The 23,223-nt window shown below is 41.1% G+C and overlaps 1 protein-coding gene across 4 annotated transcripts in view; it reads right to left on the bottom strand.

The window, feature by feature from the left end:
- The window catches only part of Chd2 (chromodomain helicase DNA binding protein 2), a 112,592-nt gene that overhangs the window by 3,556 nt on the left and 85,813 nt on the right, over positions 1–23,223 (bottom strand). For 3 of the 4 annotated variants that reach the window (XM_041659040.1, XM_041658976.1, XM_041659130.1), the window contains 6 exons: positions 22,601–22,741; positions 18,909–19,043; positions 16,901–17,079; positions 12,808–12,907; positions 10,001–10,214; positions 4,806–5,052 (listed from right to left, as the gene is read on the bottom strand). In XM_041659040.1, the coding sequence (XP_041514974.1) occupies positions 4,806–5,052; positions 10,001–10,214; positions 12,808–12,907; positions 16,901–17,079; positions 18,909–19,043; positions 22,601–22,741 (1,016 nt within the window). The remainder of the gene's footprint in view (positions 1–4,805; positions 5,053–10,000; positions 10,215–12,807; positions 12,908–16,900; positions 17,080–18,908; positions 19,044–22,600; positions 22,742–23,223) is intronic. The other variant, XM_041659220.1, reaches the window with a different exon arrangement.

Genomic DNA, 23,223 nt, shown 5'->3' with positions numbered 1-23,223 from the left:
ACAATCACTGACAGCTTTGCAAACTCACTTTCCCTTCAGGAAAACACAACTATAAACATTTTCACATTTCTTCATCATACTCAAGAGAAAAAATACACAGAAATTATTTGTAAATTATTAATAACAGCAAAACCCAGAATCAACCTAGATATTCAGCATTAAAGTTGCCTAAAATTATGCACACTGACTCAGCCCACCAGGGACTCTCTAGCCACCACACATAAGGCAGCCTCACCTACACACCTAGACCCCCACCATACAAGTAGCTCAAGCCTGGCAACTGCTTGCTAAGGGCTGCCAACTCCTTCTGGCCCCTTTTTCTCCAAATTCACCAGCTCCCAAAACATTCCCTTCCAGGGACACTCATATCCACAGGATGCAGAGACCTAGAGTCCTACCAACAGCCTGCCTGAGACCCTCCAGTTGTCCTATCTGGCCTTTAGACCCAGGACTGGTCCACATTGCCAGGGGAAACTTGTTCCAAGCTCCTGACAAAGACTGAAGGTACCAGGCTACAGCAGATAAGCAAAAGACCTGAAATGGAGGCTGTAACATCAAATATGAGACAAAGATAAAATGTTTCACTCTCAGTCCTGCTATAAATCCTGAGCAGTGTAGAGTCCTTTACTAAAGGAAAGGTGACCTGAACACATCAGAAAACTCAATCAAAACCAAAGTCCAGACAAACTCCAACACAACTGTAACACACACACACATAAAGTACAGACAGACAAACTCCAACACAACTATAACACACACACACATAAAGTACAGATAGACAAACTCCAACACAACTATAACACACACACACACACATAAAGTACAGATAGACAAACTCCAACACAACTATAACACACACACCCATAAAGAAGTAAGCAACATGTCTCCAAAAACACCAATCTATAGTATGGCTCCAAATAAAAATGACCTAGAAAAAGATTTCACTATGAGCAAACAGCTCAAAGACAAAGATGAATGAAGGAATGGGTAAGCCAATCCAAAATATGAGAACAGTCTGAATTGTTGAAGGAAACCCAAACTGAAATGACACCGGAGATGGAAACCTCAGTAAGCCGACTGGAATCCTCAGTGGAAACCCACGACAACAGAAAGGATCATGTCCGCAACAGCAGGGATGGAGACAGAGTAATTGGATTCCTCCATAAAGGTCAGTGAGGAAGGTTTCAAAGAAAGCATCAGCAGAACATGGGAGAATGTGGGGTCCATTAGAAGACCTCGCCTCTGTATTATGGCACGAAGGGGAATACAAAAGAGAAGTATCTTTAGTAAAATCAGAGAAGAAAATTCCCCAAAACTAGAGGAAAAGATGCCCATTCAGATACAAGAGACCTAGAGAATATCAAATAAACAAGGCTAGAAAAGAAACAAAAAGAAAAACAAAACAAACACAACCTCCATGGCATATTATAGTTAAAACATTAAAAATACAGAAGAAAGGGTATTTAAAGTTATAAGAAAGAAAATACAAGTCGCCTAGAAAGGCAGACACACGAGAAAACACAGAATAATACCGACAGCACCCTTTAAAGCAGAAGGGCCTGGAAGGATGGACTCCAAGTCCTGAAAGACCACAGCTGTCAACCAGACTATTATACCCAGCTCAACAATCTATTAAAATTGAAGGAGAGGGGCTGGAGAGAGGGCTCGGTGGTTAAGAGCACTTGCTGCTCCTCTAGCCTCTAGAGGGCCTGGGCACATGTCAAGAGGCTCACAACCACCTATAACCCACTTCCAGGGGGATCTGATGCCTCTGGCCTCCTAGGGCACCTGTACTCATAAATGCATATACCCACATGCAGATACACACAACACCTATACATAAATAAAAGTAAATATAAATCTATAAAAGCCAGACAGTGGTGGTGTACACCTTTAATCCCAGCACTGAGGAGACAGAAGCAGGTAGATCTGAGTTCAAGGCCAGCCTGGGCTGCATAGTTTCAGGATAGTCAGGGCTACATAGAAAAACCCTGTCTGGGGGGTGAGGGGAGCTTTTCTTTAAAAGATAATAAAAGTAAAAATTAAATTGAAGAAATAAAAACGTTTCATGATAAAAACAGACCAAAGGGCTGGAGAGATGGCTCAATAGTTAAGAGCACTGGCTGCTCTTCCAGAGTTCAATTCCCAGCAACTACATGGTGGCTCACAACCATGTACAATTCTATGTGGTGCCCTCTTAAGGCCTGCAGGCAAACATGCAGGCAGAAACACTGTTTTCCAATGGTCTTAGGCAACCCCTATGAAGAAGTCACAAGGGGTTGTGACTCACAGGTGGAGAACGCCTAGACTAAAGGAATTTGTGACCACTAAGCCAGTTCTGCAGAGGATATTAAAAAGACTATTTCAATCTGAAGAGAAGGATGAATAACCCGAGAAGTCAAGGGAACAAGTAATTAATGAAAGACAGATAAGGGTGTGTGTGTGTCCCAAATCATGTGTATGTGTGTGCATGCGTGTGTGTATGTGTGTATGTGTGTGTGTGTGTGTGTGGTGCATGGAGGGAGTACTACTGTCAATGGTATCTTATAGGGCATCTAATAAATTACTGGGCATGGAAACTACTAAGAGAATAAGATACATGAGATAAGCTAATCAACTGAAACCGCCACAGATGAAATCGTCATCAGTTAAGGATACTGAGACAGTTCTTAGAACGGAGTCTGGCCAGTATACCATGACTTCAAGCAGGATAATAGTAAGTACAATTCTAATTCCGAAGGAGAGAAATGGAAGATGACAATAATATTTGAAAAATATTGAAAATCTCCCAAATTTATGGGTGAAAGACGTCAGAAAGCTGAGTAATTCCTGAGTATAAGAGGCACAAAGAATTATCTGCCAGGGCTGGGAGACGGCTCTGTGGTACAGCACTGGCTTAGTACATTCAAAGCCCTGAGTTTAATCTCTGCACCGCACAGGTATGGAGGCAGGGAGGACAGTCAGGCAGATATGCACAGCATATGATACATATGCTACACTACATAGCCAGGGCTTGAAATAGTAACAGTCTATAAAGAGGAAAAAGGAGAACAAAGGCCTTGCTTTTTGTCAGAAAGCACACAAGCAGACAACGGAGGAGTCCCTGAAAGTCTGGAACCAGCAATCTAAAACTTTATACCCAGTAAAGACACCCTTCAAAATAAACACCTTTCACAGCACAGCCCCAGTAAAACACAAAAGGAAAGGGGCAAAAGGACAGACCAGGCAAAATGCAGAGCCACACAGAGGAGCCAGACGAGATGACAGAAACCAGGAGGCAGTGAGGGTGGAGGCTCTTGCATCTGAGGTGGCTAAGGCGAGCTACTGTTACTCATCTAACTGCAGCTTCCAAAACAACAGCAGGACACCAAAATGACCTATGAAATTTTGCCCCACTTTAAAGCCATTGTACAGTCTAAACATAAAGTATAACATGAGCCAGGGGAGACCGCCGTTGCTATGAAGTTCAGTCAACAGCCTGACTCTAAATTAAAGTCTGGTGAAAAGCCGGGCGATGGTGGCGCACGCCTTTAATCCCAGCACTAGGGAGGCAGAGGCAGGCGGATCTCTGTGAGTTCGAGACCAGCCTGGTCTACAGAGCGAGTTCCAGGACAGGCTCCAAAGCCACAGAGAAATCCTGTCTCGAAAAACCAAAAAAAAAAAAAAAAATAATAATAATAAAAATAAAGTCTGGTGAAAACAGTGCTCTTCCACACTCGCCAACTCACAATCTGGAGCTGGCTTACTGCCTCACAACGGCACTGTATGGCTGCAGAGAAGGTACAACCTCCAAGGCTCTGACGTCAACCATTGGATCCAGGCAAGCAAGGACCACAGCCTCGTACCCATCTCTGCTACCTGGTAAGACTGAGGGTCACATTAAGAACTAATACTGTGTGTGTATTTACACGTGTAGACACATATGTAGGTGTGGATGCACTGAGTGTGGAGGTCAGAGGCCAGCCTCAGCTATCACATCTCAGGCACCACTCACCTTGTAAAGAACTATCATTACAATAACTTATTCATCTATTAATTCTGTGTGCACGTATGTGTGTGTATATATGCCACAATATGTATGCAGACTAAACGCAGGTCATCAGGCTTGGCTGCAAGCACCTTCACCAGTTAAAACGTGTCTCAGAAGGGTTGCTGGGAGACCAGTGACATTTTCTCTAGTGATGCAGCTACTCGTAACTTACCCATGCCATAGATAACACCCCACCCTACTCATGCAGCAACCACAAGCAAACTCACTGGATCACAACAACCAAAAGCATGGGGCAGAAGGGAGGCCTCCTGGAAGGACTGCAGCCAAGGTGGGGAGGGATGAGAGAGGGTACTGGGGTGAAACGACCAAAATTATATATGCATGCATAAAAATCTCCAAGATCAAAGGAATACTTTTCTTTAAGGGGGTGGGGCTAGAAAGATGGCTCAGGTGTTAAGAGCACTCACTGCTCCTGTAGAGAACCTGGATTCAGCTCCCAACACCCACATAGAAGATTACAATCTTCTGTACCCCAGGTCCAGAGCTAAACACACTCTTCTGATCTCCCAAGGTAGGTACCAGGCCCACACATGGTACACACATGCACATGTGGACAAAGGACTCATCCACCTAAAGTAATAAATACAGCTACAAAACTCCCTCTTCCAGCATCCTAAAGCTATCCTGATAGCAGGGATATGGGATGTATAACTGATGCATGCAACACTCAGTATGCAGTAGACAGACAAACCCGTATAAGCATCACCACCCTTTCTCCTATGAGCAGGTCCAGTCGGGTCACACATCTACTCACCTGTCATAATAGTCTCTGTGTCCCCGGTGGTCTCGGTCACTGCTATACTGCTCATATGGTCTCTTTCTGGACATGTTGTTAGGTCGGTAGCTTCCAGAACGGTGGGCATCCATATGTCTCCGGTCACCATAATGGTGATCCTTGTACCAGTGCTGCTGCTCATACTGATGGTGCCGGTCACTGCCCCAGGGCGCATTGTTACCACCGCCATAGTTGAACTTTCTTTCTCTTTGCCAGTCTCCTCGATCTGAAGGAAGAGAACTGTTTCGTAACTGCAGCACATGGCGGCATTTACTGCAGGTGGACATGTCAGGAGACAACCATTGCCTCCTCAGCCTTACGGCTAACATGAGTAATGAATGAGTCCTAACATTTTCTCTGCTGCCAACAACTTCTAAGGCAAAAGAAAATCTATCACCTCTGTCCCTGCTAAGATCTTCCAAATTATGGCTTACATGTTTCATTCTTGCTTGCCTTAATGAGCAATAGACCCTTAAAATGAGATTCACTCAAGAACCCCAAAGAAACTTGGAAGTGATGATACTGTTTCACTAACGCCCTCACATAGCTGAAGGTGCTTCAACCTTCTGAGAAGAGTTCTCTTGAGCCTCTGAAGACCTCTGTGACTAAAGGCTGATCCCCAAGGGAAAGGGCACCACATTGAGATGGCACCTGCTAGTCTGGGATACCAGCTAATGCTTCAACAAGTTTTCAAGCACCATGCCACCTACTAGGGAAGATAACCAAAACATGAGAACAAAAATTGAAAGAAAAAAAGCAGATAATGGGAAACAACACAAAGAAATGGTTCTGACACTGAGGAAGTTAATAAACAATGACTTTTAAATAACTGGAACTGGAGAGGTAGCTCAGTGGTTAAGAGCACTTGCTGCTCTTATTGAGGACCTGATTCGGCTCCCAACACCCACATGGAGGCTCACAACCATCTCTTAACTCCAATTCTAGGGGTTTTGTGGCCTCCTCTGACCTCTGTGGGCATCAGGCATACACAGGATGCACAAACATACATGCAAACAAAATATTCATACACATACAACGAAAAGTAAGTAAATCCCCAAGTAATAGCAATTAATTCAATATTTTTTAGGTTAGGTCTGATGTATTATATAGCTTTGTCTGGTCTTCAACTCAGAAGTCTGCCTGCCTCTGCCTCCCCACAGGGCTGGTGTAGGTGTACACCACCACACTTGAGAGGGAAGAAACAAAAACAAATTTTTCTTTTTAAAAAAAATTTGAAAGTTTTACAAAAAGTCTAAAGGGCACAAACACATGCACAACCTGTTGAACTGAACCCAGTTCCTCTGGAAGAGCAGCCAGTGTGCTCTTAACCCCTGAGCTATCTGGCCAGACCCAGACATAATTTTAGTGTATGAAAATTTACAGGAGATGTGGGGGCACTTCTTAAGATAATACCTTGCTATGTAGCCTCTAACACAAAATCAACTGTGTGTATGTGTGCGTATAAATGGAATTCTAGAACCAAAGTTTAAGAAAGAAATGTACTTCTTGATTATTTATAGGAAAATTGAATCAGTAAGATAAATCTTATATTAGGTTTCTATACTTTCTATATGCTTTAAGTCTTGTTCAGTATTTTTCCTTTTATTCTTCTGACTCTAAAAATAATTTTTGCATATTTTAACTAGTGAAGCAATAAACAATGATTAGCCATTGAATTCAAACACTCTCCCCCTACCCCACTAGTCTAAGGCAATAGTTACCACTAACCAGACTACTAGTCTAAGGCAATAGTTACCACTAACTAGACTTACACTTTCATATCCTTCTCTGTTCATACAAGTACTTAAGGGAGGCTGTTCTTGGTTTCTCAGGAAGTCAAGCAGTTACCATACAACCATAAATCCCATCCCCATGTACCTAGCTACAACAATTGCAAATAGGTATTCAAGCAAATATATGAATATAAATGTTTGTATTAGTACTATTCTCAACAATAAAAAAGGAGAAACTTAGATGAGTGAAAAAAGTATATCCATTGAGTAAAATACTATCCTCCCATAAAAAGAAATTAAGTATTGATTCACACTAGAATTAGGATGGACTTTCAAAACCTTTTGCTACAAGAGGTAGCACACTGTATATTCCCCTGACATGAAGTCTTCTGAATAAATTCATTTACAGGGCACAATACAGATAGTTAGAAAGATAGAGAGGATGAAGAACAGGAAGAGAATTTCCATTTGAGTGATAGAGAAATTTAGGTAGGAAGGGGCAGAACTATTGTGCAGAACTTTGAATGTACAAATACCACTGGATGGTTCACCTACAAATGCTTACCTGTTTGCTGTATGAATTTCACCTCAGTAAATTTAAAGATACAGACATGGGTTTTCTTTTTTTTTTTTTTTTTTTTTTTTGGTTTTTCGAGATTAGTATAAAAACATAACATGATTACTGTTTGCTTCTTATTATTTCCTTCATTGACTTCTCTTTTTATCAATTTTATTTATTTTTCTTTTACATCTATGAGTGTTTTTTGCCAGGATGGATATCTGTGGATATGCAACACATGTATGCAGTACCTACAGAGGCCAGAAGAGGGAATCAGATTCTTTAGAATTGAAGTTGCAGATAAGGTTGTGAGACACCATGTGGGTGCTGGGAATTGAATGAGGTCCTCTGGAAGAGCAGTCAGTGCTCCTGCCTTGGCCTCCCAAGTGCTGATGTTACCAGCAAGTGCACAATGCTGGTCTAGCCAATACTCTGTAAGGTGGATGGTTTTGGGTACAGATGTCCTAACACTCACTCTACCATTCTCCTAATTGGTGGACATTCAAGTTCGTCTTCAATAGCACCCTACCAACTATGTCCTCATTCTACGGAACAATATCCACACAAGAAAGAACTGTGGCCAAGGGTCAATATATTTGTTCACTTCAAAATATTTTCTAAAAAAGACTAGATCATTTCCTATCCTTAATAACGAGTGTGCATTTTTCATTTTAATTATTGCTGATTGGAATGAGTGAAAAACTTTGTTAAATCTCTGCCTTAACACTTCCTGAATGGCAAGCGTGGTCATTTTGCCATATGGGTAGTGTTACTTTTCTGTATGAATTTCCTAATCCTTAATCTATATCTTTAAAAACAAAACAAAACAAAAAAACTACATAGTTGTATTGAGGTTTAGAGGAAAACTTTTTTTCTTTGGGGGGTGGTTTCAAGACACAGATATCTGTCTGACTCTGCCACCAGCAGGCTTGAGGAAATCCACTCAGGATTCTCCTGCTTCAGTCTCTCTAGTTCTGGGGTTACAGATTCCACCAGTCATCTTGAGTTTGATTTCTATGTTTTTCTTTTGTTTTGCTTGTTTGGAGACAGGGTCTCTCTATTATGCATTTCCGGCTGTCCTGGAACACACTTTGTAGACCAGGCTGGCCTCAACTCAGAGATCTACCTGTCTGTCCCTCAAGTGCTGGGATGGAAGAGGTGTGCCACCTTGCCTAGCCATTTCTCCTTTTTTCTAAACAAATCTCCAAAATTTAATACAATCTACTTTCCTTCTTCTTTTATGAGGTTTGTTTCAAAAAATTAAATTTCAAGTTTTTTAAATTAACAAATAAAAATTATATACTTATTTTGTATATGTCTTAAAATACATGTTAATTGTATAATATGTATGCAATGGCTAACTGAGTTAACACATGATTTTGTGTCACGAGCGGCAGGTAACTAATATTCCTTGGGGTACATGTGCCACATTTTCTTTTTCCACTCACTACTGATGGACACTTAAGCTGATTCCATGTGCTACTCTTGTGAAAAAGTATTTGGCATTAATAAATCGTGAGATCTGATACCTTTGATACACTTAAGTTGTAGGTTATATGAGAGTTCTATATTTAGTGCTATTGAGAACCTTACTTGCGTTTTCTATAGTGGCTGTGATAAAGGCTGCCTTTTTCTCAACATCCTTACCCACACTGTGTTTCTTTGATAAGAGTGTGGCTCATAATGCTGGGTGTTTTTCTATATACCTGTTGGCCATTTATACACCTTTATTAAGACAAACCTGAGACTAACAGGTCTCTGAAATAAAGGACTTATTGAGGTTCGGATGCCTATCTAAGGGTCAAAGGACAGGTAACAGGTTAAAGTCCCTGAGCCACCAGTAGCATGACTCTAGCAGCTGGGAAAATGTCCACTGGACCTAAGGCTACTTATAGTGAAATCTGAGGACATTAAATCGTATTTTTTTAAACAAACCTATGTTGTTTACTGAAAAAGACTCAGGTCAATACAGATGGCAGCATCTTGTATACATTAGTCCATAAACAAAGTCTCTGATACATCATGGTCTGGTTGATTCCAAAGCGAAATGCAGTGTGGCCCCATGGGTAATCTTCAGTACTCAGCACAGAATGGGTGCAGTCCCCTCGACTGACTTAATCATCTTCTTCTATCAAGGCCCTCCCTGTCTGGCCTATACATTAATTTAGGGCACCTCGGAGTTCATCACCATCTTTTGAGAAATGTCTATTTAGATCCATCCGTCCCCCATTTCTTAACCAGCCCTTCTATTTTTACATACTAGCCCTTTATCAGATGTACAGTTTGTGAATATTCTCTCATTAATAAAGGTTGCTTCTTCACTGTCCACTGCTTATTTTTTCTATCTGGTTATCTCTTTGTCACCAACTCAATATTAGCAGTTTAAATGCCCACCTTATACACCTATGCAAGCCTGTAGGACATTTTCTTAATTAGTGATCATTCTTGTACATAGAATATAAGTTTTTCTATAAGTCTGCCCATTACCTTTATTCTTAAAAAGGCTTATTTATTTATTTATTTATTTATTTATTATATATACAGTGTTCTGCCTGTATTGCCTGCAGGCCAGCAGAGGGTACCAGCCCTCATTACAGAAGGTTGTGAGCCACCTTGTGGTTGCTGGGAATTTAACTCAGGAACTCTGGAAGAGCAATCAGTGCTCTTAACCTCCGAGCCATCTCTCCAGCCCCACCCATTACCCTTTAAAGTACCTGTGATCCCCTTAACTTAGAGCTGACCCTTAATCTTCTAGATCTTTACTTCGTATTTTATAAAAACCAAGAAGAGACAAGAAGGTCTTGGGGAAAGCACAAAGGTCCTTGTAAATGAAATGATTGGGGGTTTGGACACCTCTCTTTAAAAGTTATCTAATGGCCTACCTGCATTACTAAAGTGTCTCTTGTTGGGGTGACTGTAGTTATCTCTTGGATGTCCATGCATCTGTGGGCCATGGGAGGCAGGCAAATGAGGCTTCTGAGGATGAAGGTTGTGTGAGGTATGGGACTGAGACATCAGAGAGTCCCGGCTGGAACCAGAGGCCTCTGGTCGAAATGGTTTCTTACCACCAAGCGTATCATCTTTTTTCTTTTGTTCCTGGCAGAGTAAAAAAAGAAAAAAGAAAAAAAAAAAAAAAAGAAAAGCTTAGGACCCCGGCTTAGCTCCTGAGAGCAGAATAAAGATGCCCTCCTAAACAGTTCCATCTTATTCCTCTCTTCTGAGCTGTCATTTAGTGACGTCTTACCAAAACTGCTTGCAAACTCTGCTGAGCTCCACAGCTCCAACAGCCTGACAGGGGGCTGCCCGGCTGTTAGATTACCACAGAAAACCAACCTCCGCTAACAAGCCCCCCGTGTAAAAAAAGAAAAAAAAACTTGCCAGGTGTTCAAGTGGCCAGGAAGTTGGCACTGTCAGAGGACTTTCTTGGCTACAAAAAGCCATGACTGCTAAGCTCTCAAGGCTTACTAGAGTTAAGAACTGTCAGCTATCAAATGGAAAGAGACAGTACACTAAAGTCCTCAAGCCAGACACCTGACCCTCCAGCTATACCATTCCTTCACCCAAGTAAAATTCTCAAAATAAGTTGTCAAGTGTAAAGTGGTTTAAAAGCTAATCATGAGGAAAATGACTATTAAATAACTTGGTCCATATCTAAGGCTTTTTGTCTATAAAGAACAGAAAACAAATATTAATTTGTTCTGTTCTTTGTTCATTTAGCACATTATGAAAATATCTTCCCCTATGTGATGTTAAATACTACCATATTTCATTTACTGCTTGACTGTACTCTTCAGTAAGAATACATGACCATAATCCTCCCACTACTATTGGACTACAGTCATTCCCATTATAAACATGTTTAAACCTTTGATTATTCCCTTAACTTAAACACTTAGATGTAGAAGCATGATCTATTATTTGACAAATTTTGAAGAATTATCGTGCTGGTTTATTTTATGTCAGCTTGACATAAGCTAAAGTCTTCTGAGAGGAAACTCAATAGATAAAAGCCTCCACAAGACAAGCCTGTAGGACATTTTCTTAATTAATCATAAATGTGGAAAGGCCCCTGCCCACGGTGAGTGGGTCTGTCCTTGAGCTGGTAGTTCTGAGTTCTATAAGAAAACAGGCTGAGCAAGCCAGTAAGCAGCACCCCTCCATGGCCTCTGCATCAGCTCCTGTCCTGATTTCCTTTGATAATGAACAATGATGATGAAAAATAAGCCAAATAACCCCTCTCCTCCCCAAGATTGTTTTGTGCATGGTGCTTCATCACAGCACTGGCAACCCTAAACCAAGACAGCTATCCTATAGGAAGACAATAACTCACTCCCCACACTTGGATATTGATCCATTTGTCACTCAGCTTCATGAGCTTCTGTGGAGTCCTCCACCACTATGAGTAGATCCTCAACTCAACTTCCCAACTATTTTATTATTCTCAGGAGTCTTTCACAGATTTCTATGATGACTAGGGGCCAGTGAGATAGCTCAATGGGTAAAGGCACTCATCACTAAGCCTAACAATCTGAGTTCGATTCCTGAGATACACATTATGGAATGATAGGAAACCACAGACTCCTGCAGGTTGTTCTTGAACGTCACGGGGTAAGAGCTGGCTCTTGCACTCCTGTACTTGTGCTCTCTCTTGCTTTCTCTCTCTCTGTCTCTCTCTCTCTCACACACACACACATACAAAAATAAATAAATATATAAATATAAAATTTTATTATGATTAGAATTTCACTAGTACACAATTACTATATTAATACTATTACCACTACATTATATTCTTCAAAATAGCATTACATTATGAACTATTAGAGGGTATAATTCCCAGGTCAATAATGCATTAAGTTCACATTAGAAATTCTTCTAAGTGCCCATGCTGTTCCTGGCATGACTACAGACAATTCGGAAATAGCAGTAGTGTTCATGAACCTTACACACTAGTAAAAGTGGAACAATTTTCACAATTGCTCCTCAGTGTCTGATCTGGATATGGAGCACGTGGCTAATTAGTAGACCTATAGGAGGGCCTGTCTGCACGAGAACTAACTCTACAGCAGAAGCCAAGTCACCTTTATGCCCATCTCCCCACTCAAATAAAAGAGCAACAATCTCTGGGCACTGCAAGTGTCTACTCCTTTAAGTAAGCAATTTGGATTCTTCTATGTAAGAAACTGGATGGATGCCACATATGTGACCGTTTAAGAATAGGAATAGATCCCGCCTAGGATCCTGGGACTTAGGACTAGCCACATTACAAACTACACAAATAAATGAAGAAGAGAGGGTCTAGAAAATAAGTGCTCCAGGTCATGAGATAACAGGGTAAGAAATTCATGTCAGGACTTTAAAACACTACTTGGCTCTAATGTACTGGCTATTATACCTAATAAATAACAGTCTTACTGTCTGGCAACTCATGGAGAATTTTAAGAACAGCTAGTAAAATGAAAAATCGCATTGCATGAAATTATATTTGGATCACAGACAACACACTCTGTGACCTGTTTGGGCTGTACTGAAACCACGTAAAACACAGGCAAAGTGCCAGTGGACTATCTACTATCAACAATCCTTTAGATTTTTCACTACCAGCCCAGGGAAAAGCAAAAACTAAGGGAATTTTATGTGCAATTATCTTTATACACTTATATAAATTAGGACTAGATTCGTATTTTACCTCCTCTTCTTGAGATCTTTTCTTATGAGCCATCTTATATAACTTATGTAGTTTTCGTGCATCAAATTCTGTAAACTTGGAAACAAAAATCCATAGGTTCCTAAAAGAAAAATTGTACTAGTAAATTATACAATTTAAAAAGTGATTTTGTTGTTGTTTTGTTTCTTCAAGACAGGATTTTTTTCTGTGGAGCCCTGGCTGTCCTGGAACTCACTCTGTAGACCAGGCTGGCCTTCCTCTGCCTCCTGAGTGCTGGGAGTAAAGTTGTGCACCACTGCCCCAGTACTGAATTTTACTAGGAACTGTTCTCCAGGGCCCTGCACTAAGCTGGGTGTACAAGCTCACACTGTGATCCCAGCACAAGGGAGGTTTTTCCGGTGACCTTCAGATCCTCAACTACAGAGTGAGTTTGAGACTAACCTGGGTAAATGACACTCTATCTCAAAATAAATAAAACAAAACAAAAAGTCTTTGCTTTGTTTATATATCATTATGTTGTATATATGTATATATATATATGTATATCATATATATAACATATTGTTTATATATCAGTAATATATCATTATGTGATTCTGTCAAGAGTTTGACACTGAGGGGGCTGGAGAGATGGCTCAGTGGTTAAGAGCATTGCCTGCTCTTCCAAAGGTCATGAGTTCAATTCCCGGCAACCACATGGTGGCTCACAACCATCTGTAACGAGGTCTGCTGTCCTCTTCTGGTCTGCAAACACACACAGATTAAATATTGTATACATAATAAATAAATATTTAAAAAAAAAGAGTTTGACACTGAGTCTTAAGATGGGGATTTGTCAACAGTATTAGGAACTCCAAACGTACAGTAGCATCTGCAACTCTAGTTCTGTAAGCTTTCCTTTACCTGGCCCACACACAGGACACTGCCACACACTATATCTCTGCCACCATCTCCCACACTGGAACCAACAACCAACTAGTAACCTGCGCCACTGTCACGCTTTCTGCCCAGCTGTCACTACTAAGGCCTGTCATCTCTTTTCCTTCAAGCTCTCAGGAACTCCTTGTCCTAGCATGGCACTGTTGTATATAGCACAGGAATGGCACAAAAATGGGCTTTATACAGAGAGATCCGGGAAGTAGCAGCAAATCAGAAACGACGTTTCTTCTCACTTTCCCTATGGCTGCACTGTTAGGACGCTGACTAGGAAACGTAGTGTCAGACAGAGAGCCACTTAGCTCACTGGGGCCTCTTATCAAGAACAACAATCTTCTGAGCACATTCCAACCGAGCCCTAAACACACCCAATGTCCTAGCTGTCCACTTACGCCTCTGCTGAAGCTCTGACTATGCTCATTAAGAGTTTCCACTTAGCTTGTCTACAGTCACAGTTCAAGGTAGACAGCCTCCCTGACCACCCTTCTGCAGGCATTCTTTTTTGATTTTTAATTTCTATTTATGATTTTATGTTTATGGGTGTTTGGTCTGAGTGTGTCTCTGTGTACTATGTGCATGCCTGGAGGCTGAGGAGGCTAAAAGAGGGTCTGGAGTTATTAATGACTGTGGACCGCTATGTGGTTGCAGGGTCCTCTGGAAGAAGAGTATGTACGCTTACTGATGAGCCATCTTTCCAGCCCTGTAAGGTATTTTCTTACACAACTTCTAAAACTGTTTCCATACCTTTTGGATGGATAGTTTCTATGGAAGTCATAGCATATGTTGCCTTTGAACTTTAAACACCCAAGGACTTTTCAATGAACTACTGCTGGTGATGGGCATTTAAATGGCAACAAACCCAAATGCACAGGAGGCAGCCTAAGATGACCGTCTGCTATCCTCTGCCCTGGTGAGACCAAAGCCAGATTATGCTCCATAAAGGGAAAAAATGTAAACCGTTTTAAGAGGAAAGAAATTATTTTTCAAAAACTCTGTCTTGTATGTCAGGGGTGTGTGGCATGCTATCATTAGCATCATGACTGAGGTCTGAAAACCTACTTTTCACTTCAAAACTGATCTACTAAAGTAGACCACAAAGATACATTAACCATAAAGTACATGGACTCAAAGTAAATACAGTTTATGGAAATAAACATTAGCCTTTCAAAATTCCCTCTAATACTGGGACCTGAAGCCAGGGCTTTGGACATGCTAGGCCCTTATTCAGTCACAAAGCTATATCCCCAGTCCCGTCCCCCCATTTTTTTCCTGTTTTATCTATCCATCCATCTATCTATCTATCTATCTATCTATCTATCTATCTGGCGGGGGAGGGGGAGTTTGAGACAGGGATTCTCTGTGTCCTGGCTGTCCTGGAACTCACTCTGTAGACCAGACTATCCTCGAACTCACAGAGATCCACCTGCCTCTGCCTCCCGAGTGCTGGGATTAAAGGCGTGGACCACTATTGCCTAGCTTCCTTTTTCCTTTTTATTAAGACAGAGTCTCACTAGGTTGGCCAGTCTGGCCCTGAACTCAATCTATAGCCCATGAAGGTCTTGATATTTGACCCTCCTGTTTCATCATCCTGAGTAGCTCAATTACAAAACCGTGCAGCTATCTTGACTATTGTTACTGTTGCTTTAGAGAGTTGTCATCTTTTCAAAATATCTAAACAGAATACACATTGAGTGTCCCTATTTTGAAAATCCCAAGACTGATGTCTCAAGAAGTAAGTTACACTCTTAACCTTATATGATGGGTCACAGTCAAAATGCATTGTAAAAGCATACCTGTAGGCTCTGTAGATTAACTGTATATGAAATAAAAGTGATTTTGTATAAGATTTGATTTCCACTCCCAAGACATGTCATTAATTATGTTTATAAGTAGTTCAAAATCTAAAATATTTCTGATTCTAAGCATCTCTGATAAGGGCCACGTAACTTGTTTATAAATTAATACATATAAAATATACATACATATATATATATATATATATATATATAATGTCTTAATCTAAAGTACTACTAGGAGTTTTTTAACTTAAAAATTTCCACCTCCTTCCATTTCCCTCCCCATACTAGGAGTTTTTTAACTAAAGCAGATGAAAATGGAGAATCTACGTTCATGTGCTTTTAACTTTTCTTTCACTTCATGTGTTATTACCTCTACTGGCTAGTTTTTATGTCAGCTATGGAAAGGAGAACATCAGTTGAGAAAAGGTCCTCACCAGATTGATTGCCTATGGGCAAGCCTATCACATGTTTTTTAAATCATTTATTTATTTATTCTTGTTTTATGGGCACTGGTGTTTTTGCCTGCACGTGCATCTATGTGAGGGTGTCAGGCAGCCTGGAACTGGAATTACAGACAGCTGTGAGCTACAATGTGGGTGCAGGGAATTAAACCCGGGTCCTCTGGAAATAGTCAATTCTCTTAGGCAACGAGCGATCTCTCCAGCCCCCATCCATTTTCTTGATAGATGATTGACATATGAGAGGGCCCAGCCCACTGTAAGAAGTGCCACTCCTGGGCCAGTGGTCCTGGGTTCTATAAGAAAGCAGGTTGAGCAAGCCATGAGGAGCAAGCCAGTAAGCAGTACTCCTCCATTGGCTCTGCTTCAGCTCAGGTCTCCAGGATTCTGCTCTGACTTCCCTCAGCAATGCAATGTGACCTGAGAGCCATAAGCTGAAATAAACTCCTCCTCAGGTTACCTGTGGTCATGGTGTTGTATCACAGTAATAGAAACAGTAACTAAGACAGTATGGAATCAACCAATTTTTTAAAATAGATATAATAATATATAACTACTAACCTGAAATGAGTAAAGCATTATTCTAGTTCCTATGTCTTATGAGTTTAAAGCAAATATTCTGAGAATAATCCAGAAAGACGATGATTATCATCATCATCACCGTCATCTTCTTCTTCCTCTTATAAATTAAATTAATGGCACAATCTTGCCACATCAGAAGGCTGGTCTTGAGAAAATGACAAAATGGCTTACTTCATGAAAAAGAAGTTGAAGCCTACAGTTATGCTGTCAACAGTTAAATTTTGTTGCCAAAAGCTTTATTGGGTGACTATGCTGCCTATTTAAAAAAAAACAAAAAAACAGAGCACACCCACATATTGTCAAATGAAACTGGGGAGATTCAAGGCCAGGGTGGGTTACCTCCTCCACAGTTTGATGTGCTCCTGGTCTGAATAAGCTTTAAGGCACTCGGCTATGCGGTCTCCAATCTTCAGCAGGCAGTTCCTGGTGTGCTCCAGCTGTTCTTGCACATTGAGTCCCTTGTCAGGTTTGTCCAACTGCTTCAGTGCCTTCTTCACAGGCCTCATCCTCTCTTTACACTGGAAGAGGCCAACAGAGTAAATGAACCATTGCAAGAAAGAGTTCATTATCATGTCCACACACTCGAGATTGAAGAACACACACCCCGCCGTCATGCTACATGTCACTATAGGAGTGGGTAACACCAGTGAAATGGGACAAGTGCAGATTCGTAGAAACTCTGAGGAACAAGTGCCGTCACCATATTTGGGATTACGTGAGGACCTTTGATACCTGACTTAGCCTCTCTGAATGTTGTTTCCTCATCTGCAAGAGGGCTGTGGCCACTAAGAAGATCAGATGTAAAACGGTATTATAGGCTTAACCTGAAAACCATGATCATCATAATGAAAAAGCAAAAACAAAACCACGATACTCAGGTCATTTCCTCAGCTAGAAACTCGTGGGCATATTTCAGTGTTTAACTTCAATTTTTAAGATGTAATAAAAAAAGACACTACAAATTGGGAAATACTTACAAATGACTGTAAAAATAACAAAAAAGCATAAGTGATTCTGCAGAAAACATAGATTACCATGTAGCTCCAGCTAGCCTGAACATGCTATGTAGCCAAAATTGGTCTTGGGTTTGTACTCTTCCTGCCTCTGCTTCCACAGCAGTACAGTTACAAACATGCCAACATACTTAGCCACAGACCCTTGGTTCAAAAGCCAATTTCACAGAAAAGGAAAACCAGTACCACAGAAGCATCAGACATTAGTTTGTTTATATGCAACAGACTAAGGAAGAACAGGAAAATGATGAATTTGTTCATTTATTCAATTCATTCATTTATTGATATCTTTCTAGTACCTAAGTGAACTTCATATAAAACATAATGCTCACAGAAAATAAAAGAAATTAAAGAATTAAGAAAACTGACTTAACTACAAAGAAAAACTATGCATATGCTAGGATGTTTTAGTGTACACACAGAAAGGTCAAAAGACCTCACATAACTGGGTCAATCCCTCTTCTGTCAGCCTAGGACAGTATTTTCACATTTCAATGAAGACAGCTTCTCCTTTAGACCAAAGGAGGTGCAGAAGTGAGCTGTGTCGCAAAGAACAGAGTTGGTGAGCACATAACAGAGTCCTTCCCTGAGGACACAACTGCATGTCCCGGGTCAGTTCTCAGCTCCATGGCATGGAAGCAGGTATGGTCCAGAACTTCATCCCTCCAAATGTTAGCCAAGGCCTTCTCCTCGCCAGCTGGCAGTCTCAACCCGCCACTCTAGCCACAGCAGCCACCATACATGCTCCTGCCACCCTGGCATATATGCGCCCCCCCCCCCCACTTCTCCCTCTTATCTTCTACTCTTCTTTCGGAGCCCAAATCAAACATCAATTCTTAGACCTTCCAGACTAGGTCAGATTCCCTTCTTACTAGACCTCCACAGTAGCCACTTTCTCCTCTCTACCTTATCATAAGAGTACCAGCATGATCCAGAGAGTTATCATCTACCCTAATATTGTTCAACTTCGTCACTGATACTAGTTTCTCTATAAACAGCAAACCAGAGAAGAATAGGCAAATTCTTCTTCGAGATGGGATCTCTAAATGCTCTGCTTCCAATTCAGCACACTTCTATTTCCCAAATGCCTTTGAGAACCCCTCTAAATTCTGCAGGTTCCTGTACAGGTGTGGAACATATAAACTCATGTGGGTCCACATATACTCGTAAAAACAAGAATATAAGATATCCTACTATTCTGGTTCAAAATACAGTATGCAAACACAATAAGCAATACACAAGTTTACACAATGTTCCACATCTGTGGATGCACCTGTGGAGGGCAGAGCACAGCACTGGGCCCAAGCATCAGCCCCCTCTATTTCACAACTTACAATGCTGAAGGTTTCCTGGTCCAGATCATCATCTTCATCCTCCCCAATGGGAATAGGTTCACTTCCTGCTGTAATGTGGACAGGACCCTGAGATCGCTTTGATTTACACGAAGACTTGGCATCACCACCTTTAACCTTTCAAAAGAGTTACAAAGAGACCTTGTCATTTATATAATCTTGAAATCTGGGTAGACTTTTTATTTGGCTTTGTTTTATTTGGTGGTGGAGGTGGTGTTCCTATGAATATAGGTATGTATGGGTGTGCATGAGTTTATATATACCACACTTGTGAATAAATCTGCAGAGGCCATAAGAGGGTACTTGAGTTACCCAGGAACTTGAGTTACAAAGACATTGTGAACTATTGTGTGGGTGCAGAGAACTGAACCTGGCCATCTGCAAGAGCAAAAAGCTCTTAACCACTAAGGATTTCTCCAGCCCTATAATTCGAACTTCTCACCTATGGTGCATTGCTAGAGCAAGTAAATAAGAAGACCTCAACTTACACAAACCTACAAGATTAATAGCTGACTTATAATTCTCCCCATTTCTGTCTCTAAAGGAACTAAATTACAGCTACAAGTTTATCAATATAATTTACAAGAATGTCATGAAGGGACTAAGAATCGACAGAGAACTCCCCCAGAGTATCATGCTGCAGCTTTTACTAACAGCTAATCTTCGATCTAGGAATCTGTATCAACTGCATAACCATGCAAGGCTGAAAGTCAAGAATAGGCATGGAAACCAAAATTAGGAATTTTTTTTTTTAATTTATTTATTATGTATACAACATTCTGTCTGTGTGTATGCCTGCAGGCCAGAAGAGGGCACGAGACGCCATTATAGATGGTTGTGAGCCACCATGTGGTTGCTGCGAATTGAACTCAGGACCTTTGGAAGAGCAGGCAATGCTCTTAACCTCTGAGCCATCTCTCCAGCCCCAGGAAATTTTAAAAAACATAAAATATTTAGAATACACTGTATCTAATTATATGATATAGATAAAATACAAGGTTTTTGTTTTTGTTTATAAAGCACATGGGGTCCCTGGAGAAATAGCTCAGCAGTTAGAATGCTTGCTCTTACAGGATTCTGGTTTGGTTCCCAGCACCTACATGGAGGCTCACAAACGTCTGTAATTCCAGTTCCAGGGATCTGAGACCTCTGTAGCTCCTGCCTGCTTGTGGTTGACATACATACATGCACGCATAAACATAAATATTCTTAAAATAAAAATTAGTGAGTTCAAGACCAGTCAGGTCTACAGGGTGAGTTCCAGGACAGTCAAAATGACACAGAAAAACCCTGTCTCGAAAAACTAACCAACTGACTAAATACATAAGTAAATAGTTTGAGATCCGGGAAGTGTGGTGTCGCATCAGCTTTATAGCAGTGGCTATGAGAAGAGAAAAGGGGAAGTGTCTGCAGTGCTTGTAATGTGTTCATAAGATGCAAAATGCATTACACTAGGGGAGAAAAGCTACTTAAACTAAACATGAAACAATGTGAATCTGCCAAGTGGTAGCATACGCCTTTAATCTGGACAGAGAAATAAAAGGCAGGAGGATCTCTGTGAGTTCCAGAACAGCCCGAGTTATGTAGTCAAACCCTGTCTCAAAAAGAAAACAATCAACAACAAAACAAGCCAAAAAAACAGAATAAGTCACTATTCTGAGACAGATGCAAAAGAATCACAGTATAGATTCTCTCTATTCCAAAGACTTTCTGAATTCATGTGTACTACATGTGTGCAATGTGCACAAAGGCCAAAATAGGACAACAGATCCCCAGGAACTGAAGGACAAATGGTTATGAGGACTGGTAACTAAACCCAGGTCTCAACCACTGAACCAGAACCAGCATCCGTTGTATAATATCTAACATTAAAAACTGCAAAGTAATTTTAGTATGAAACTTAAATGGCTTCCATTACATTAGCGTCAAATAGAATTTACCTTATTTAAAACAACCTTAACACCTGTTCTTCAGTGGTAAGGTAGTTTGTAATATACTACTGTGTGGAGAGAAGAGGTTACCCAATGGTCTGAGCTGGGCAATATAGTTGTTGTGGCTTGTTTTTTTCGAGACCAGGTTTCTCTGTGTGTTGCCCTGGCTGTCCTCACAAAGATCCGCTCCGTCTCTGCCTCCAGAGTTGATGGAGGAAGGTCATTGGTTAAATAAAAAGAAACTGCTTGGCCCTCATTGGTTAGAAGATAGGTGGGAGGAGTAAACAGAACAGAACGCTGGGAGGAAGAGGAAGTGAGCTCAGACTCCACAGCTCTCCTCTCGGGCAGATGCCTCAGAGAGACGCCATGCTCCCAGCTCCCAGCTCCGACCCAGGATGGACTTAGGCTAGAATCTTCCCGGTAAGCGCACCTAGGGGCGCTGCACAGATGATTAGAAATGGGCTAAATTAATATGTGAGAATTAGCCTAGAAGAGGCTAGATAGAAATGGGCCAAGCAGTGATTAAATGAATACAGTTTGTGTGTTGTTATTTCGGGCATAAGCTAGCCGAGCAGGCGGCCGGGGTGCTGGGAACGCAGCCCCGCCGCCCCTATTACTACACAGAGTGCTGGGATTAAACTGGCCACCACTACACAGCCAGTATTTTTATATTTATACTCATATTCTGAGGGGAAATTTAAGGAAGTCCCAAAAAGTTAAGATGTCAAGGGCTGGAGATGTGACCCCTGGATTACAAACACTGGCTGCTCTTCTTGAGGACCTGAGTTCCAGTCCTAGACCCCCATGGCAGCTCACAACCACTTGTAACTACAGTTCCAGAGGATCCAATGCCTTCTTTTGACTTCTTCAGGCACCAGGCACACATGTGGTACACAGACATACAAGCAAGCAAAACATCCATACACATCAAATTTAGCCAGTTTGGATGTTCACCTTCCTAGATATGGACGGAGGGGGGAGGTCCTAGGTCTTACCACAGGGCAGAAAACCCTGACTGCTCTTTGGACTGGAGAGGGAGGGGGAAAGGAGTGGGGGGAGGGGGAGAAGGGTGGGAGGAGGGGGCGTAGGGTGGGAGGAGGGGGAGGGAAATGGGAGGCTGGGAGGAGGTGGAAACTTGTTTGTTTTTTTTTTCTCCTTTTCTCAATAAAAAAAAGTTGACTTAAAAAAAAATTAAAACTAAAAAAATAAAAGTCTTTAATAGATGGCAGAATTATAGCTGTGACTTGCTTGGAGCATTGGATAATAGCTGATTACAAACATCTCTACATTTCAACAAGTTTATCAATTCTATAGTCTATAAAGAACTTCACAAATCTCCCAACATGAAGGCTTTTAAGCCAAGTCTACTCTAGTGGCTGTTGATGACATGTGGTATTTGGTTTGAATCTTTAACTTTTCAAATCATCTTGATTGTGTGTAGATTGTATTCTTCTGGCATTATAATCTAAGAACCTGTACCTCATATTCTCACTTGTCCTGTCTCATTCCAAATACCCCTCCCCAAATAGGCAATGACAAATCAAACAAAGGCCTTCTACATTAGAAAAGCAAGTCTGTATAATACCTCTTGCTTTCCTGTAAGGAGGGTGAAGGTATTACTTGCACAGCCCCAACCTTCCTTGCTGGATATACTCAAAGACTTGTAACTCATATCATATCAGGGCTTGTACCTCATGTTATTTAAAACCTAAATAGAATTTCCAATACGAGTGTGTTGGATACCTTCTCTTTCTTGTCCTTGGACTTCTTTCTTTCTTTGTCTCCTTCCCTGTCCTTCCGAGAACTCACTGGTTTCTCTTTGTTCTCCTTGTTCTCTTTCTTCTTCTGCTTTTTTTTCATTGGACTTTTTTCTAAGCCATCATCCTAGGAAACAGAAAGCCATGAACTTTTTCAATTTTCTGCTTCTTAGTTTGTTTCTAGAGGAAGCAGCACTGCTCAGTGGCACATCACTGCACTGAAAATAGATCATTTTCTTCAACCAGAGCCTACCCGCACTCACTTGCAGAAGCCTGAATCCACTAGACTTGTATAGGCAGACAGCGTTACATCTTCTGACCTAATTCTCAAAGCTAGTCTTTTTTTTTTTTAAAGATTTATTTATTTATTATGTATACAACATTCTGCCTCCATGTATGCCCACATGCCAGAAGAAGGCGCCAGATCTCATTACAGATGGTTGTGAGCCACCATGTGGTTGCTAGAAATTGAACTCACGACCTCTGGAAGAACAGCTAATGCTCTTAACCACTGAGCCATCTCTCCAGCCCTCAAAGCTAGTCTTTACGGCACTGAATGAATGGTGTTTAGCTGAAGAGAAAAGCATTTGCCAGGTGTGTATGAGGCCG

The sequence above is a fragment of the Microtus oregoni genome, unplaced genomic scaffold, assembly GCF_018167655.1.
Source record: "Microtus oregoni isolate MIOR12 unplaced genomic scaffold, Mior012 000000F_ref0000247, whole genome shotgun sequence".
NCBI lineage: Eukaryota > Metazoa > Chordata > Mammalia > Rodentia > Cricetidae > Microtus > Microtus oregoni.
This window is presented reverse-complemented; position numbering and strand designations above follow the sequence as displayed.